Here is a 19,620-nt window from a genome sequence, read left to right as displayed (position 1 = left end):
TCTCCTTTCTCTTTCAGGAATCATTATCGCCAGCGTGCAGCTGTCATGGGAGGAGCATCTGAGAAGTGTTTTTATACCCTCACCTTTGTGGTCACCTTCCCGCACAATGAGGATGCCTGCTACCTGGCCTACCACTATCCCTACACCTACACAGCCCTCCTGGTAATGTGCTCTTAGCAGCATCACCCCAAATGGGTTGAAGGGGCTCTTTGGGGTTTCCCTGAAAACATTTAGTTAGGAGGCCCTGGCATCCTGGTCGGGAACTATAGTTGCCTTCCTAAGGGAGCCAGGCTTTGCTGTCACTGATTTGGTGACTTTCCGTGGGGGCCACCTTCTTCTGTGGGCCGAGCGGGAGGCTGGGGTCATGACGGGATGTTCTGAGGCCCCAAGGAGCACCAAGGGCTCTACATTGGCAGGTCTCTACATTGGCAGGTCGAGTATACGAGGAGGTGGGCCCGTGTTGTAGGGGCTCTGTCTTTAAGAAACCCTCAAGTTTGAGATTGGAGTGAGATGATCCAGTTGAAATGGGGATAAGAAAAAAAAAGGAAAGTAAGAAATGGGGGTTAAAACCATAAGGTCAGCCGAGAGGCGGATTTGAAGCCCATCGCCCCACTGAGAGGAGTGAAGCAGAAGGTAAACACGTGGAGAAGAAGCTGGAGGAAAGCACCTGAGCCCGTGAGCAAGCAGCCCCTTCAGCTTTTCTTGGCTGTGGTTCCCATGGCCTTGGACGGGAGGTGCTAGAAGAATCCAGGGTACACAAGAGGCGTGGAAGAAGCCAACACTGAGTCACAGCAAACGAGGGCCTCAGTCTGGCTACAAGAGGGGTGTGGAGTTCAAACATGATGTTAGCATTCCTGTGTTGGGTCCGTCCGGCCCCTGCAGAAGCCTCACTGGACGGATCTTAGAAAACCACGTAAACCGTGCTGTTTCCTATCATTTGGAAAAGTTGGCCAACTGTCCCCCCCCGCCACCTGCCGAGCTATTTCATGGCTATCCTGAGGATTAATGAGCTAGAAGCATCTTCTGTAAAGCACTCTCATCCTCTGTTAATGCAGAATGTTATTAGCATATTTATAGTAATATGTGCTGTGTGTGTGTGAGTGTATCTGTCACTTAGCCTGAAGGACAAGCGTTCTCATTGTAAGTCTGTGATAAGGAGTGGGAAAAGATAACAACCGAGAATGTCCCTTGCCTTCAAAAGAAGCGTACAGGTATACATGAAAATTTTTCTCCATCAAGAAGGCCTCTCTGAAACCACGTGGCTAACTGCTTCAGGACAGTGTCTCCGCCCTGCGCCCTGTGTGTTGTCTGGCCTAAAGAGAGTTTTTTTTTAAATTGTTTTCCCAGATTGCAAAAGATACACATCTAGTATTATTTGTGTTTCACACTCAGAGATCTCAAAAAGTTAATCCAAATGTGCGTCACAGGCGATGCCGTAACAAGCTATGTTTATTATAAAACATGCTTTCCGCCTCTGGGGACGTAGAGCGGGCGAGATTCATGGTCGCCTTCAACAGCTGCTTTTAGTGTCTTGCCTGAGAAGCGCCATGTGTAGAAAGTCAGCTGGGGAACGGGACTCCTCTGGGTGTGTATGTTTTGCCTTTTCTGTTGGGGGAAGGATCCGGGGGTCCCGGACCCTGTTCTTTTCCTTTGTTGGAATATCTAGACACTGATGTGATTCTCAGTGGCAGTTAACATACAACTTTAGAGCTTGAAAGGGGTTTGGGAAATCATCTGATTCACCCTTAACATTTGCAGATGCAAACACTGAGGCCTAGACACCTTGCATCTAGCTAGTGGCCAAGCAGGGAATGGAACCCCAGCCTTTGATGGCTAGTCCTGTCCCTTTCTGCTGTTCTGTAGAAAAAGTGTAGAAGAAATTCAGCAAAGTTCTGCTCTGGGATCAAGATCAGTGTCCTTGCCTCCTCTGATCACAGTAGCTACTCTAACAGTAGTCTCCTTTTATGGGTACATGTAGTATCAAGTAATGTGATTGTATAATGTCTGATGGTTGGTTCAAGTCATCAACCTATGGTTTTTATCTGTAACACTGAGTGCCTCGAATGCGGTTCAGCAGGATCACGTTGTTCCTCAAACACAGTGCAGTTCCTACCGCCAGAAGCTCTGACGGGTTCTTGTGAGGTGCCTGCTGTTTCAAAGTCTAGAACTTAAGATAAGAAGCCACATGCAGTCAGGCTCTGGCTGAAAAAGTTTCAGATTTTGAGTCAGCTTGCAGGCACCTACCTCGCAAGAACCCATCAGACCATCTCAGGGTACGAATGGGACCCTGTTTGGCTCCCTCTCTGTTTTTATCTTATTTTCTTTTTCCTTCCCTTCCCCTATGCTCATCTATTTTGTTTCTTAAATTCCACATTTGAATGAAATCATATGGTATTTGTTCTTCTCTGACTGAGTTATCTCACTGAGCGTAATACCCTCTAGCTCCATCTACATTGTCGCAAATGGCAAGATTGCATTCTTTTTGATGGCCAAGTAATATTCCATTGTATGGACTTAACTGTAGGAAACACTCTGAGGGGGGCTGGAGGGGACGTGGGTCAGGGGATGGGGTAACTGGGTGATGGGCATTAAGGAGGGCCCTTGATGGAATGAGCACTGGGTGCTTATTTACATTTACATTAACTGAGGAATCACTAAACTCTACCCCTGAAACTAATAGTAGGCTATACATGAACTAAATTGAATTTAAATAACAAATTTTTAAAAAAGAAAAAGGGACCGTGTTTGGGGAATAGCACTATCCAGATGAACCATGTCCATGGCTCTCAGTGTTATGGATGAACACCGTGGGGTGATGACTTGACCCCACCATCAGAGGTTGTACAACACGTACAGCTCGGTGGCTGCGTGAACCTACAGCAGTGGGCTCTAGTTGGAGGAGCTACTGTCCGTCACACCTTAGGCCTCTGGGATCCACTTACCTTTTGTGCTCTTGTCAGACCACAGGGTCTGGAAATTACAATCAACAAATAGCTTGGGAACCAGTAGATTCGGGAGGGGGATGATTTTGTCTTGAGGGGAGACAAGAATACAAGAAAAGAGGAGCCCCCTCCCCTCCCAGTTCCTTGGTCTCCATGAGAGGAAGAGAGATCTTGTCAGAATCGAAGCTCACTGGCTTGTTCCTTAGCCCGTTGACTGGAACCTCTTCCCATTGAGCAAGTTTGAGGAGAGTTAATGAAGAAGAGACAAAGGAGAAAGGATATGTTTTCATTTCTCTTAAATGAGCAGAGCAGAGTAAGAAAGACATTTGTTACTTGAAGGTGAAAAATGATATATGATCAGTTTGGGGTTTTATATTTCCAGTAACGCACAGTCTTTGTTCTCTCCAGGTTTAAGACTGTAATGGACTCTAAGTCTTCTCTTCAAAATCTCTTCCTCCCATCCTGCACACAAGGAGTACGTTCCATAGTGCACACTACCCATTTTTATTTTTGGACATGTCCTAAGGAGAGACAGTTTTCCTTCCAGCAGATCAGTGATAAATTAAATGTGAATGATACCCCAAGGGCAGAATTAACTGCATGTTACTTGGGGTTGGTGCTGAGGGGATGGAGAATACATTTCTATGTGGAGTTTACAGTTTGTAAATCTCCTCTAATATGGATTATGTTTAATAATCACAGGCATTTTTGAAGTGGAGGACATGTGTATTGGATGTTTTTCAACACGAATACAATTTTGCAACTTAAAAAACTTTATTATTCTCTTATAATATGAGAATTAGCATTTGGTCCTTTCCAACTGATGTCTTCCAGATGCGTGCCAGGAACTCTGTGAGATAATTGTCCAAATTATAGTATTAAAATAAAGCAAAAAGAAAGAAATATAATATTATTATAGTTAGGAAACAAGCAAATGGAAATCTATTTTAACCATCCATATCAAGCTGTCAATAATTGCAATGATGGTTCAGGTGTTAGCAATACTCATTAAAGTACTTGGATTATGTTGTGGATTGTCCCAAGGTAGCCAGTAGTGTGGGTTGAAAATGGGACCCCAAGAGAGTTTCTGATGGACATTTTAGAGGGCAAGGAGGTAGGATCTCACTGGGAACTTAAAACAGTACAAGTTAGCAGGAGTTAAAAAAGTGGTCATAAGTAGGGTCCGTATGTTGGCAGAGCTTAAGGCTTTGAAAGTTGGAGCAGGATTTTTCAGTGGACATATATATGTATGGTGGCAGGTGTTCCCACTATGATCTTTAGAGACGAAATGGAGTATAGTGTAGGGAAAGAGAGAGTGGGAGAAGGAAAGAAAAGAGAAAATTAGAACATCATTTGCACAACCTTTTAGAAGGGCTCAGCATATAAAAGCAATTACCACACGGGTTGTTATGAAGGGTAAATGACTTGCTACGTGGAAAGTGTTGGCCACGCATGTGTGTGTAGTGAGCGATATTAGATGGTAGGCATCAGAGCATTTATTCTCTTTTTTATAATGATGTAATCATTTTCTCTATTGGGCTGATGGGGAGATACCCATTCCATAACTCACAATAAAATTAAAATTCTGTAAAAAAAAAATCTAAATATAGGACCACAAGGAAATAAATACAAAGGCTACTAATGACTGTCTTAGGGAAGTTGATTAAAATAATTTTTAAACTCTCTTTTCTAAATCATCAGTGATATAACTTCATTTATTTTTAATGGAAAAAGGACATTAACATCATCTTTTCTTTCCAGTTGGCAAATCTGTGACCAGACACTTCTTAAATTAAGTCTGTTTAACATAGGGAGAGTGGTACTGGCAGACGGGCGGTCCGAGAAAGCCCGTTGGAGCCCCGGGCGGCACGCTCTGTGGCTTCTGTTTAGCTTACCTGTGTCATTTGTTCTTGCCTTGTGATGAGACACCTTCCAGTCTCCAACAAGTACATTCAAGTGACAACTGAGGACTAGTCTGTATACAGATAAAATTGGCCATCTCCTTAGGAGTGAGCTTTCTTCTGCATTAGGGGGACAGAGAGCAGAGTAGTTTAAGGGCTAACAATGAAAAATGAGTGATTTGGAGCGTGGGTGCTTCTCATTTTATCAGTAGCCATCGGTGGGGGTAACCTGCTGTGGTCAAGTGAAACCTTTTCTGGAAGTTTTAAGAGAGCAGCTGTTAGGGGAGAAGGGGGCAGAAGGCTCCTATGGAGAGGGGCCCAGGAGGCTGCAGCCTACCTTGTCATCCTGGCATCTTTCACGGAGAGGTAGGATTTGCTCCTAAGAAGACAGTCTCTCTGGGGCTCCCATCATTGCCTTGAACTCATTCCCGTTTTTGTAAAGAGACCTGCCCCTGTGGCTCCCACAGAGCCACGATTGTATCTGGTTGTTGGCATGTGCTTTGCGAAGCCCAGCTCCTCTCCTCGTTGATCCCAGCAAAGCCCAATTACACATGGCCTTGCCGGACCCGAGATGGAGCGTTCACCTCCAAACCGTTCTCCGGAGAACAATGCGGAGCCATTTCTGTAAAGCAAACCCCACAGAAGTTGCTGGCTGGTTTGCTTCTGGAAGTCTTCCATATGACTGGAGTCAGGATAACGCCCTAAGGATGGAGGCGTTCTGTATTTGGTGGCAGGTGGAACAGGGCAGAGAGTCCCTCGAGGCGTGCGGTGGGGGAGATGGTTGCGCGAACAAGTACAGTGTACAGAAAATGAACTTCGGCTGGAAGATGATAGGCAGCTGTTGAGTTGCGATAGTATTAATCATAAAAAAAATAATAATCGGAAATTTCACAGAGAATTCATGGGAGAAGAAAACCGAAACCATGCTTGCTCCCAGATTTGCTGCTAGGTGGCGTGCAACGGTGGTATTGTTGTTCTTGTTTATTTGAGTAGCGTGGATGCACAATGTTACGACGTTAGTTTCAGGTGTATGACAAGTGATCGGACATCTCTGTCTGTCATGCAGTTATGAAGGGCAGTGTTCACAATGATGGTTTCTCTCTCTCTCTCTCTCTCTTTTTTTTACTTTTTTCTCATACTCAATTGTGTTTGATGACTTCTGTTGTAGACAGACTGCTTCCAAACCTGCTTCCCATATATGATTTATAAAATCTGGATTTGTTGTTATTATTTTTTAGATTTAACATCAGACACCAAAGAGCTGTGGCCTGTGTGTAACTTTGTGACATCACAGAGAGATGACCAGTACTTCTGTTGAGAAGTCTCCCCCTCCCCCCCCAATCCCATAAGGGCCCTTGTAGCCATAATGAAATGATAAATGAATTAACTTTGATGGAAAAAAAATCGTCATAGAAATGTGCATTTTCCAAAGCACATTCTGTAACATTCCAGTATCCTGAGATCTTTAAAGAAAAAGAGTTTAGTGGTTGTATAAATTCATGAAACACTGTGGGCTATTTTTTCTTCTAGGTTCATAGTGCCTATTGGTGAATTGAAGAGTCTGAAAAGTTCTGGGCCCATGAAAATGTTTTCATTTTCTTTAACTCACCATGTTCCCAGTGCTTTGGCTGTGAATTTCCCACGTCTCCACCTCCCTGTCCACACCCCAGCCCTTGTAACATCCTGCAGAATATATTTGGGGAAGATTCTGCAGAAGAGAATATTGCTTTCCCAGTTTGGGAATCTGGAATCTTGAGATAATCAGGAAGCAGGTGCCATGAAGTCTGGATTTCAGTAATAACCAATACTGGGAGCAGCTTTCACCCAGAAACTTACAAAAGCGATTAAAATAATTCGTTTATGATCTCAGAGAGTTTCATCTAAATTCACGACTGTCTTTATTCTCTTAACTCATTTTCTGGAATCCGCTTTTACTGGGATGGATGAGACATGGCTGACAGCCTGAAAGGGACATTTCCTTTCTTGTCCTGGACCATCTCTCCCAGGAGACCAGATGGCCCACTCCTTCTACCAGGCCTTTAATCACATTGATTTAAGTGATTTTTCCTTTTCATACATGAATTTCTTCCATGAGCTGCTTTCGGGAGGACATTTTTCTATTCTCTAATGTTTTGATGTTTGCTCTACTTCAAACCATTTTTACATAGGCCTAATTTCATTTAATTATCGTCAGGTAATGTGGTTTGTACACCTTCTACTTTTGGGGGGGAAATTTAGGGAATTTTTAAAAAGCCCTGTATATGATTAGTTTTTATTACAGTTCCATGGATGTTTGAGGGAAAAAATGTTCCATGCAGAGACAAAGTTTGACATTTATCTGTAAAAACAATATTGTTCGAGCACTCATATCATTATTTTTGTGCAGCTGATTTATTCAGCACTTTCTTAGAGTCTCCTATTCCTCGTACCATTTCCCCCTTCTGCTGTTTTTGCGATGTATATTTCAATCTATGTTATTTGATTCTGAAGATTTATGAGTTTTATATGTTCATCGTGAATCGTGCCCTTTATCAAAATAAGATTTTTAAATCCCATTTAATGTACTTGGTCTTAAACATGACTTTGTCATATATTACGATTGCCAGGCCTGCTTTAATTTATATTTGCTTATCCTTTAAGTTTCAATACTTCTTTCCTGAAATATTTTAGTGGAGGCAAACAAAGTAGATCATTTAGGAGTGCTTTTCATACACATTATGTATTTTTCCTTTCTCTCAGAGTACTTCTTATATACAGTATACAGTGGGATTAAAAAAATGAATCTGAAAGTTTTTGTCATTTAATAAGGCTGCTTAGTCTATTTATAGTTATAACAGTTTTTGGTGTTCTTTCAATATGATTTTATACTATTTTCCACACATCTTTGCTTTTCTGTCTGTCTGTCTCCCTTCCTTTCCTTCCTCCCTCTTTCTGCCTCCCTCCTCCTTCCTGCTCTCCTTCTTCCCTTCGCCCTCCTTCTCTCTCTCTCTCTCTTTCCCATGAAACATGGGCTGACCATATTTTCTTTCACTTTTTCCCCTTAGTGCTTATAAGTCTACTAGTGTTTCCCTTTTTGTTCTTAAAAAACGTATTTGAGCCTATATTTCTCTATCAATAATAACAGCTAACACTGAGTGTTTCCTGTATGATAGGCACTTTTCACACATTAAAATGTAGCAACCACTGAATGAGGTGGGTATTTTTATATCCCTTTGAAAGATAAGAAAACTGAGTCACAAAGAGGCTAAGTGTAGAATTTACATACCTTTTCCAGCTTCCACAGCTCAAATTTGAATCAAGGCAGTTTGATGCAAGAGCCTACCTTCTTAGTCATCTTGCTGTATTGCCTTTCTGTTTTCAAGGATGATACACTGTCACTATGTCTGTGTACGTTAAGAAAGTTCATATTTTGTTTTAATTTACTCTTCCCTTGCATATCACTTTTTAAAAAAGATTTATTTGAGGGGCACCTGGGTGGCTCAGTGGGTTGGGCCTCTGCCTTCGGCTCGGGTCGTGATCTCCAGGTCCTGGGATCAAGCCCCGCATCGGGCTCTCCACTCAGCGGGGAGCCTGCTTCCTCCTCTCTCTCTCTCTCTCTGCCTGCCTCTCTGCCTACTTGTGATCTCTGTTTGTCAAATAAATAAATAAAATCTTTAAAAAAAAAGATTTATTTGAGAGAGAGAGAGAGAGCGAGTGAGTGAGCGCACAGTGGGGAAGGATGGAGGGAAGAGGAGAGAGAAACTTAAGCAGACTCCGTACTGACCACGGAGCCCAATACAAACATAACTGAGCCCACGACTGTGAGATTACAGTCAGAGCAGAAACCAAGAGTTGGGTGCTGAACAGACTGCACCACCCAGGTGCCCCTGCACATCACTCTTAAAATTTTTTAAATTTAAATTCAGTTTAATTAACATAGAGTGTATTATTAGTTTCAGTGATTCATCAGTTGGATGTAACACCCTGGGCTCATTATGTCAAGTGCCCTCCTGTTTAATGCCCATCACCCTATTACCCCATCTCCCCACCTCCCTCCCCTCCAGCAACATTCAGTTTGTTTCCTAGAGTTAAGAGTTTGTTATGGGGCACCTGGGTGGCTCGGTGAGTTAAAGCCTCTGCCTTCAGCTTGGGTTGTGATCCGGGGATCCTGTGATCAAGCCTCGCATCGGGCTCTCTGCCTGTCTCTCTGCCTACTTGTGATCTCTGTCTGTCAAATAAATAAAATCTTTAAAAAAAGAAAAAGTTTGTTATGGTTTGCCTGCCTCTCTGTTTTCATCTTATTTTATTTTTCCTTCCCTTCCTCTGCGTTCATCTGTTTTATTTCTTAAATGCCACATATGAGTGAAATCATATGGTATTTGTCTTTCTCTGACTGACTGACTTTGTTTAGCATAAAACCCTCTAGTTCCATCCATGTCATTGCAAATGGCAGGATTTCATTCTTTTTGATGGCTGAGTAACACACCGCGTTTTCTTTATCCATTCATCTATCGATGGACATCTGGGCTCTGTTCCTATTTTGGCTATGGTGCACGTTGTTGCCATAAACATTAGGGAGCAGGTGCCCCTTCAAATCACTACGTTTGTATCCTTTGGATATATACCTAGTACTGTAATTGCTGGGTCATAGTGTAGCTGTTTTTACCTTTTTGAGGGACCTCCGTACTGTTTTCCAGAGTAGCTACACCAGTTTGCATTCCCACCAAGGGTTTAGGAAAGTTCCCCTTTCTCTGCATTCTCACCAACATCTGTTTTTTCCTTAGTTGTTAATTTTAACCATTCTGACAGGTGACTGCACATCTCTCTTTAATTTCATTTTAGAACTGGATGATGATACTAAGATTTGATAATCTTTATTTTCTCCCTACCTAATTATTTTTTATAGTGGCATTATTATATCTTGATATATTTACATTTGTATTATATTTATATTTGCATTGTGTACTTGTATTATTATTTTATATTTGTATATTTGTATTTTATGTTTGTATTATGTAGTAACCCTGCTTTCAGTAGTCATGTAAACTCACACCTTGTTTAACTGGACTGTCCTATTATATTGTATTTTAGCTTGATTTTGGGGCAGATGAAGTATGTCTTCAAGTTACTATTCTCAGTAAAAATAAGGTGATATGTTTTCTGAGCTCTTGCCCATCTGAGCATATATGCCACATGTGGTCATGCACGAACACTTGGCTGGTTATAGGTTTACTAGACAACAATCCTTTCTACTTTCAAACACTAGGTAGTACTCTTTTTCTTTTGGCATCTGGTGTTGCAGAAGGAAGTATAACCCAAGTATGATTTTTTGTGTGTGTGCATATATGTACATGTGTGGGTTTACCTACACACAAACAAACACAAATAACTACTTTTTTTTTGAAAGATTTATTTATTTATTTGACAGAGATCACAAGTAGGCAGAGAGGCAGGCAGAGAGAGAGGGGGAAGCAGGCTCCCTGCTGAGCAGAGAGCCCGATGCGGGGCTTGATCCCAGGACCCTGGGACCATGACCTAAGCCGAAGGCAGAGGCTTAACCCACTGAGCCACCCAGGCGCCCCCCCCCCACATAACTACTTTTTTTTCTTTCTTTTCTTTTTTTTTTACATAACTACTTTTTAAAAATAATCTCATTTGGGGGGTGCAACCTCCCATTCTGCCCAATAAGGAGTAGTGTTGATTTTAGTTAGATTGGCGAATACACAGGACAAGGCTCTCCTGGAGCCAAACGTACTCATCCTTGAGAAAGGACATAGGGCAAGCAGCCACACAGAATGCATCCAGAGGGCTTAGTGAAGGTCTCTGGACTCTCAGGTATGGCTTCTTTGGCCCTAGTAACTCTTGACTAGGGAAGTGTGTGGTCATGAGAGATGAAGCAAACCCTCAGCCCCGGGGTTTCTGCAACTTTCACACCTAGCTAGCTTCATAGGTCTTTTGGTTATGTGTGTTTGTGTACACATACTTAGTCACCTTGTCCTCTCAGGGGTGTGAGACTACCTCCCAGTCTCCAGCCAGTGCATCTCAGCAATATCTGGTGCTTATTACTCAATGAAAAATCTCAAGAATGGAATGCAGAGGCTTGGCTGGATACATGGGTCTTAGCTGAATTCTCCTCTTGAATCTGGGATAGACAGGCTTCTTCCAATTCCATTACTTAGTATTGTGTCAAATGCTCGTCCCAGGAATATCACCAGAGCAACCTGTTTCTAAGACAGATGTGAGTTTATTGTTTACCATGGTGTGTTGGGCTGAATAACGCCCCTCCCCCCCAAAGACATTCACATCTTCATTTCTGGAACTTGTGAAGATGTTACTTTATCTGGTATGAGAGATTTTGCAGATGTGATCGAGATGGGGAGATTGTCTTGAATTATCAGGTTGGGTCCAGTGTCATCACAAGGGTCCTTAGACATGAAAGAATGAGGCAAAAGAGTCAGGGTCAGAGGAGGAGATGTGAGCGTGGAAGCAGAGGTGGGAACGATGGGATTGCTGGGGTTGGAGATGGAAGAAGGCACCATGAGGTAAGGCACCTATGTGACCTCTGGACGCTGGTAAAGGCAAGGGAATGAATTATCCTCTAGAGCCTCCAGAGAGAGTGTAGTTCTCCCAATATCTTGACTTTTGCCAAGTCAGGCCCATTTTGGACTTCGGATCTCCAGGACCATAAGATAATTAATTTGTGTTGCCTCTGCCCACTAAATTTATGGTAATTTGTTATAGTAGCAAGAGGAAACCAATATACTTGCAAGGAAGAATGTAACAGAGTCTTGACAGCACCTCAAAAGGGGAAGGGAGAATGTGGGCTGTTTATTATGTCTTTAAAGTCTTGTTTAAGAGAAGGTTTTGTTTTTTTTTTTAATATGGGGGCTTGATTAGCATTGGGTAAAGATCATGGTGCAGTGGTTTAAGATTGGGGGACACGGTAAGGCAAGGATTTTGAGGAGAGGAGCTGTAAGGGTCTTGGATCAATGAGTCAGTTGTTGCTTTCTGATAAAGAGTTGATGAGATGTTCGTGGAATGAACAATAAATTTGTGATTTATATTTTCCTGGGCAAGAGTTTCCTAGACCAGTAGTTGTGTTGAGGCAGACAGGGAATAATAGCGTCAGAAGGCTATGTGGGGGTAGATGATTTGGGATCTCACTTGCAAAGAGTATATGACTCAGGGTCAGATCTTCAGATATCCCCGAGGCTAGTAGAAAGGTTACACAGAGGCATCTGGTAATCTCCTTCCTCGGGACTTTTTCTTTCTCCTTGCAACTCAGGTATTTTAATAGAGTCCAAGTAAGTTTTAGTTTACATTTACCCAAATGCTAGGATTTTTACTTAGTTTAGAAAATTCTTTTTCTTGTTTATTTGTGAATTGATTTTTTGTTGCAGCTGTAACAAATTTTCAAAACTTAGTCACTCAAACAATAAGCATTTTTTTTTTTTGTTTTGTTTTGTTTTATAGCTCTTTAGAAGTTCGGCATGGGGCTCACTGGGGCAAAGTCAAAGCTTTGGGGCCATGTTCCTTCTGGAGGCTATTGGAGAAGAATTCATTTCCTTGCCTTTTCCAGCTTTTAGAGGACACCGTGTTCCTTGGCTTTTGGCTTGCTTCCTCCATCTTCCAAGCCAGCAATGGTGGCCTAGTCCTTCTCATGCTGCCATCTCTGGTTCTCTACAGATAGGACAAGTTCCCTGCTTTTCAGCACTTGTAATTAGATCGGTCCCAGCTGAATAATGTGGTATAACCTCCCCATTTCAAGTAGACCTTAATCCTAAATATAGATGCGAAGTCCCTTTTTGCCATGGAGGGTAAACTATTTACAGGTTCAGAAGATTAGGGTGTGGATGTTTGGGGGAGCTGTTAGTTTGCCTGCCACTTCCAAAGTAATTCCTTTTTACCCAACACATCGTTTACTTTTTGAGGGCACTTCTCCCCTTTTCACAACACATTTTATGAATATTTTATATATATTTTCATAGGATTCATGTTTGTTTCATTTACCTAACAGGCTTGTCATTTGTCAAACAACCAAGGTGGACAGTTTCCCCTTGGCTGTCATACCTTCTCAATTATGGTGAAAACGTCAGCTCTTCAGCTGGAAGGATACGTTTTGTACAGTGACGTTCTTGGGCAGGAGGGGGCAGCTTCTCCCTCTGCTTACTGAGGTTACTATGTCGCTGTGCTCAGAGTGTGCAACGTGGGTGGAGGAAATCTCTTAACCTCTTCCTGATCAATTCCACTGTTCGAACACGTGAAAATATAGTCAGACGTCTTAAAGATCGTTGAGCTCTTAGTTCCAATGGCTAGCCCATTTCTGTAGCTTTCTGTGTTTTAAATGAGTGTGTGAATGGGAAGGTAGAGGAAGGAAATGAATCACCACCAGCTCATTGTTCTCCTCACCAGCATCCCACGTGGGTCGTGGATCGATGGTTTGTATTGTCCTTTGATGTGCTCACAACAGTCTTAATATCTCTTGGTTCTAAAGTACCCCACGCTTCTGAAGTTCTCCGTCTCATGTTCCCAAGTGGCCTGTCCTCATGGCCACATTCTCTCCATATCGGGAAGCATGCTGTATGCCCTGCCCTCTTGCTTTCAGTGCGACTCGGAAGCATATTCTATTGCGCAGACAGGTGCAAAAACTATGTTTCCTGTTCAGCCTCCCTGAACTTCTAGCCAGTAGGAACAGCTCCCTTGTTAATCACTTAATGCCTAATATTGGACACAGCAGATGAGCAAAAGGACGTCTAACCTACAGGGAGATAGGTGATTATAAACTCTGTTGCTGTTTTCTGTCGTTGTGGTCAAAAATATTTCATCAACCATAATCACTTCTGTGTCATCTCTGCTCCAGACTCACCTTGACATCCTGGAAAGAAGCGTGAACCCCAAACAAGTCTACTTCCGCCAGGACATTCTCTGCCAGACGCTGGGAGGGAATTCGTGTCCGCTGGTGACCGTCACGGCCATGCCTGAGTCCAATAGCGCTGACCACCTGGAGCAGTTCCGTGAGTAAAAAATGACAACCCTCTTTGAAGATGTGGTGGTTAAGGGGTGTCCTCACAGCCTTGGCTGCTCCCTGTCCTGTTGGGATCAGAAGCTTCGTAAAGGGCTGGGGACTGGTCTGTCTTATAGAAATGAACTCTTGGGACAACAGAAAGGCTAAATATTAACGTTGCCCTATTGTTAAAGGGAGGAAAAAAATTGATTGCAAACTGTCAGGGAGAGGCACTGGCATCACATTTTCCAGCCAGGCCCTCTTCTGCCCATAACTCACTGCTATTCTGCGGCTCCCAAGGCCAGACAAGGGCTGGCAAGGAAGGAAGTTGAGTTTTGGAGCCCTGGCTGAAGAAGCCCCATCGTGGCTTGAATACCATTTGGATCGGAAGGGCTGGCAAGGAGGAGGCTCTGCCAAGAGCTGTCCAACCAAACCAGCACATGGGCAGGTGTACACGTGCGTGCGTGCACATGTGCGCGCACACGTGCACACACACGCGGTCCTGAAATGTTACAGCCCTGTGTGCCAGTGTGACCTTCCTGTAACCAGTTAGCTTTAAAAGGTGGCCTCTAGCATATCTTAGACCTTAGGTAGGCAAGAAAAACCTATCAGAATGAGGACTGCTTTGCAATACAGAAACGTTTGCGCGATGAAAGAAAACACGGGGGAGTAAAAACTCCAGCTGATTTATCCCCAGAAGATGCAGCCTTACGCGCAGACGTGCTGACGGCCTTCAGGTGACTGTTGGGTGGATCTGGAATGTAATTTCTCGCATCCCATCAGCATCTGACAATCGATGCTTGGTAGTCTGGGTAATCAACAACTGATGATCCCACCTGAATTAATGTGGCCCGAAAATGCTTTAATGAGTAGTCAGGGATTTTCCAAAAATTCTCTTACCTGTTTTACGAATTTAAGAGCAATTTCTGTAACAGCCGCGGAGCCCTCTGCTCGCACACGAGTAGTTTTTGGACGTTAGCGACAGCAGTCCTTCCGGCACAGCCTTCGCTGGACGGTGTTGGTGTGAGACGGCGGGTCTGGGGGAGCCTGTGTTCTGCAGTGTCAGTTTCTGAGCCGGAGCTGGGAGAGAACCCACCGTGGGGTCATGGCGTGGAGCTGCCTCCGCTTTGGCATTTTTGGGTACGCTGACCCTGGTGCACGTGCTGGTGTCAGAACTAGAGAGATCCTTTCCCATTTTAAGAAGAGGACTTGCCACGTGGTAAAGATCCCTAAATAATTTGGCCCTCTGACATAGTTACGTTAATGAAAGAAAAGACATCTTGGCACACCCTTCTAGGAGTCAGAGGAGGCTGGTTTCTGTCTGCTGCGTAAGATTAGTAATCCTCAGTGCGTTCTCCTCTGTGTCTCTACAGTTTCCGCTCTTAAATGTGTGCCGAGGGGCATCAGGATGGCTCAGCTGGTTGAGCAGCTGCCTCTCGGTTTTGGCTCAGGTCGTGGTCTCAGGGTCCTGGGATCGAGTTCTGCGTTGGGCTCTGCTCAGCAGGGGGTCTGAGTGGGGATTCTCCCTCTCCCTCTTCCCTACCCCCTGCTTCTCTCTCTCTCAAATGGGTAGATAAATCTTTTTTAAAAAGTGCTGGTAGGTCCACCTGTTGTTCATCTTCAGAGGTATCCGGGGGCACCTGGGTGGCTCAGTGGTGAAGCATCTGCCTTTGGCTCAGGTCATGATCTTGGGGTCTTGGGATCGAGTCCTGTGCCTGGCTTCCCACTCAGCATGGAGTGTGCTTCTCCCTCTCCCTACTTGTGTTCTCTTTCTCTTTCTCTCTCAAATAAATAAACAAAATCTTTTATAAAAAAAGGGAATATCCCGGATAGGAGTGGGGAGGGCCCAGATGATGGTGCCATGAATGCTGTTCATTCTCCTTGGGGCACAGTAGACTTGCAAGTGGTGGTCATCAAGCTGAAACCAGGGCTCTGCCCCACAAGAGAGGACGGATGAGAGCCATTCTTTGTAGGTATGCCAAATGCACAGTGGCCCAGGTCCCATGCTTAGAAGAAGGGCCGGGCACCTTGCTTCAATTCTTAAAAAGGTTTTCCACAAGGGGCCCTGCATTTTCATGTTGCAATGGGTCCTGCAAATTGTGTAGCCAATCCTGGGACTAAGTTGAGGTCACACAGCTAAAATGTGACAAAGCTTGGTGCCCTGCCTGTGCTCCATCCTTATCCTTTACTGCCAAGTCATGGAAGGTGAGTGGCAACCTACCTTGCTAGTACACTGAAAGTCGTCTTTGTATGCACTGTGCAGTGGCTTGGTATCTTTTGTAGTGATGGTTGAAGTCATCCATTTTACAGATGAGGTAAGTGGAGGCTCAGGGAGGTTCAGTGGTGGTGCTCCCTTAATTTCCGATTTTGTTACTCTGATTCCAGAGTCCATACACACAACGGATGTCCTAACACAGCTGTTTGAAGAGGTGCTTCAGTTCCACTCTGAACCAGAACTTTCCCTCCTGCCAGTTTCGTGTCCTCACATGAGACGCTAGCGTAGCTGTTAAAGTAACTCATGCTAGGTTGACAACAAATAAGCATATTACCCTCTTCCTGCTCACTGTGAATTTTATCTTCCTTTCCTAACCCAGTGGAAACCTTTGTGTGGTGGGCGTTTCAGATACTGTGGCAGGAAGGCAGGGTGGAGAGAGGATTCAGAGCCCTTGGGTCCCAGTGCAGAGCTGTGGTGGCGTGGCTGGGCCGTCGTATTGGGAACAGAGCCTCGGACTATGGGCTACAGATTCTGCGCTACAGAATAAACTGCTTCATTGGAAGGGTAGTATCTGTGGGTGTGCGTGTGTGTGTGTGTACACCTATGTCATATGAATATATGCCACTGCTGTGTTTCTGAGAGAGAAAGAAATCCAGCACAATATAAACACCACCTACCCTCCAAATTGCAATTAACCATGCCTGTAAATCAGTAATGAAACTACTTAACTCCCTTTGAACCAAAAATGCGATGCCTTGCTTTAGGGCAGGAAACTTAGCAAATGAGCCAGCACCTCAAGCCTCCCTCCAGGAGAGCTCCTCTTGTCTCACCGGCTTCTCCTCCCACCCCCCACCCCCCACCCCCCCCCCCCCCCCGCCCCGAGACTAGGCCGCTTTCAGATTGCAGGTGTATTTAGTTGTGGTTTGGCTAGTTTCTGGTACGGTGGCTGCCACTCACCAGAGGTGTTTGTGCACTGAAAGACTTTCTTTCCACTGTGTAGGATTATCGCTTCAGTATTTTATTTTATTTTACTTTATTTTATTTTATCTTAAGATGTTATTTATTTGACAAAGAGAGGGAGCACACAAGCAGGGGGAACAGCAGGCAGAGGGAGAAGCAGGCCCCTGCTGAGCAGGGAGCCTGATGCGGGACTCGATCCCAAGACCCCGGGACCATGCCCCGCACCGAAGGCAGATGGAAGGCACGTGGCTAACTGACTGCCACCCAGGCGTCCCCAGGCTTATTTTAGAAACCCAAGAAATAAAAGTCCTGGACTTAGAGATGATCGGGACAATTTATTGATTACTTTTGCTCCTTCCCCGGGTCTGGGCTCCAGGGAGTCTCCTTGAAGGATTAATTTGGCTGATTTATTTTTCAAAAGAATTTTTTTTTTAAAGATATTTTCCTGGAAACATTTCGCCTTATTTTCTTGATAAATATATTTTCAGCTCAGTGGTAGCCCAGTTTCCCTGGTGCATCTTTTCTCGCTGTCTGAAGAATCGAGGGGGCCGGTGCCTCCTCTCGGTGCTCCCAAGAGAGGAAACTCACTTCACACCTCAGAGCCAAAATGCTGGCAGAGCTCCAAGAGCAAAGTCAGTCTCTGACCTTTTCAGTGCGACAGCGAACAGCGAAGTTGTCTGAGAAATTGCCCCTGAAATCATTACGGAGGAGACAGGCTTGAAGAGAAATTCAGGATGAAAGGAACCGTTACAAAAGGACAAACAGTTCATCCTAGCTTCGGGCTCTCAGTGGATGAGGCAGGGGGGAATTAGCAGGTCCAGGCCCTTGCTGCCTGGGAAGGTTCCAGATGTTGGAGGAGCCCTGGGCCTTTGGGATTTGTAGAGCAGAGTGTGAGTGCGGAGTGAACAGCATCCAAAAGAAAGGGGCAGAGGCCCCGCCAGGTTGGAGCGGAAGGCCTCCCCCGAGCAGGTCTGGGGACAGGTGTGGCAGGTGAGACCGATCTCGGAACCTGCTGCTAGTGCTTTTGGAGACTAGGTTCCCTCGACTAGCAGTGATCTGGCATAATTACCCTTAACATGGTCAGATTCTTCATATATTATGTCAGTAAGTACTTCCATGAGCAGATGCTTTGAATATGCAATATAGAAGTAGGGAGTTGAGAAGTCATATTTTCTTAAGTTTATGTACTTTTCACAGACAGGGTGTGTGTGTGTGTGTGTGTGTGTGTGTGTGTGTGTGTGTGTGTGTGGTGCTTTTGGAGTTGCACTGAGGATCACTGTTTACTCAAACCCTAGTCAAAGTGAGTGAGAGACCCAGAGAGGAGAATGGTCCTGTATATCCGAGGCTCAGCCATCCCCCAGCCAGGCCTGTAGAAGGGCTGTCTCCGCGGTCACAGACCTTTCTCTGCTTGCCGTTACTTATCTGTATTTTGCAGGTGGCAAAGTTAAGGCTCGCTATAGGTGAAAAAGCAGCTGGAGGGCACCAGGGTGGCAGGTGGGGGCTCAGGGAAGAGACCCCAGGCCTCTAACCCATCGTTCCAGGGCGGACCCCTCCTTCAGGATCTGCCCTCACTGGGAGAGTCCTGGGAAAGGTGCACAAGGAGGACGCGCTGCTTATGAACGACCGCCGTCATTTTGTTGACTTTTCCATTTCCTCCACATTTCCCCCACAACCTCATATTCTCAATTACCATTTCAACCCAGAGGAGGTTAGGTCCCTTTTTAGTTTGGGGAGCTGGGTTTCTGTGATGGATGCTTCATTTTTTTCAGGAGCTTTATTGCCAAATTTCCCCCTTTGGACAATGATGCATTCAGACGCTACAGCAATATTGTCTCGGGCGCCTGGGTGGCTCAGGGTCAGGTCCATGACTGCTCAGGTCGTGATCTCAGGGCTGTGAGATCGAGCCCTGTGCTGGGCCCCACACTCAGCCGGAAGCCGTTTGAGGTTCTCTCTCCCCCATTCCCTTCCTCTTTTGCTCTCTCTCTTTCTCAAATCTCTCTCCCCTACCCCTACCTCCCTCATGCTCTCTCTCTCTCTAAAACAAAATAAAGCAAAACAAAAAAGTGTTGTCTTCACTGGTCTCATGAGTTACCAGAGTGGAGGGACGAGTCTGTGGGACCTTTCCAAGGGAAGACACCACCCTCTTAGGAGAAACTCTCATCTTGAAGTGACTCGTCACTGACGGACTCAGTGACTCCCGAGGAGCCAGGCAACAGCAAAGGTGGCTGGGAGGGGGCAGACCTGCTGTTTTCTGCCACCGCAGACACCTCCATCCTGCAGTCATCACCGAGAAGAGCAGAGCGTAACCTCTGTGTGTCTCCGGAGGTGAGGCGATGTCACTGCACCACCGGGGTCGCCTGTGGGCATGCGCTGTTCTTTCCGGGGGGGCGTGGGGGGGGGGAAGCAAGAAGCTGCATTTGTAGACGTTCAAGAACACCTTTCTTTTCTTTTCTTAAAAATATTCTCACAAAAGCAATGTTCTTTTCAGCCTGCCATTATGCTAAAAGCTTTTCCTTGGAAGACAATAGCTGTTCTCAGAAAAAAGATTTACACGGGGTCCCGAGGGTATAATGAGCTACCACACGGCACCTGCCTCGGGTTGGGAGTTGTCACTCGTAA

General features: G+C 44.9%; 1 protein-coding gene across 1 annotated transcript in view; it reads left to right on the top strand.

Moving 5' to 3' along the window:
- The window catches only part of LOC308345333 (cytosolic carboxypeptidase 4-like), a 246,153-nt gene that overhangs the window by 14,579 nt on the left and 211,954 nt on the right, over nucleotides 1-19,620 (top strand). The window contains exons 6-7 of the mRNA XM_080807393.1: nucleotides 18-162; nucleotides 13,683-13,836. Coding sequence (XP_080663519.1) covers nucleotides 18-162; nucleotides 13,683-13,836 — 299 coding nt within the window. The remainder of the gene's footprint in view (nucleotides 1-17; nucleotides 163-13,682; nucleotides 13,837-19,620) is intronic.

This window comes from Martes martes, assembly GCF_963455335.1.
Source record: "Martes martes genome assembly, chromosome: 7".
NCBI classification, from domain to species: domain Eukaryota; kingdom Metazoa; phylum Chordata; class Mammalia; order Carnivora; family Mustelidae; genus Martes; species Martes martes.
The sequence above is the reverse complement of the archived record's forward strand: the minus strand, read 5'-3'. Positions and strand labels throughout refer to the sequence as shown.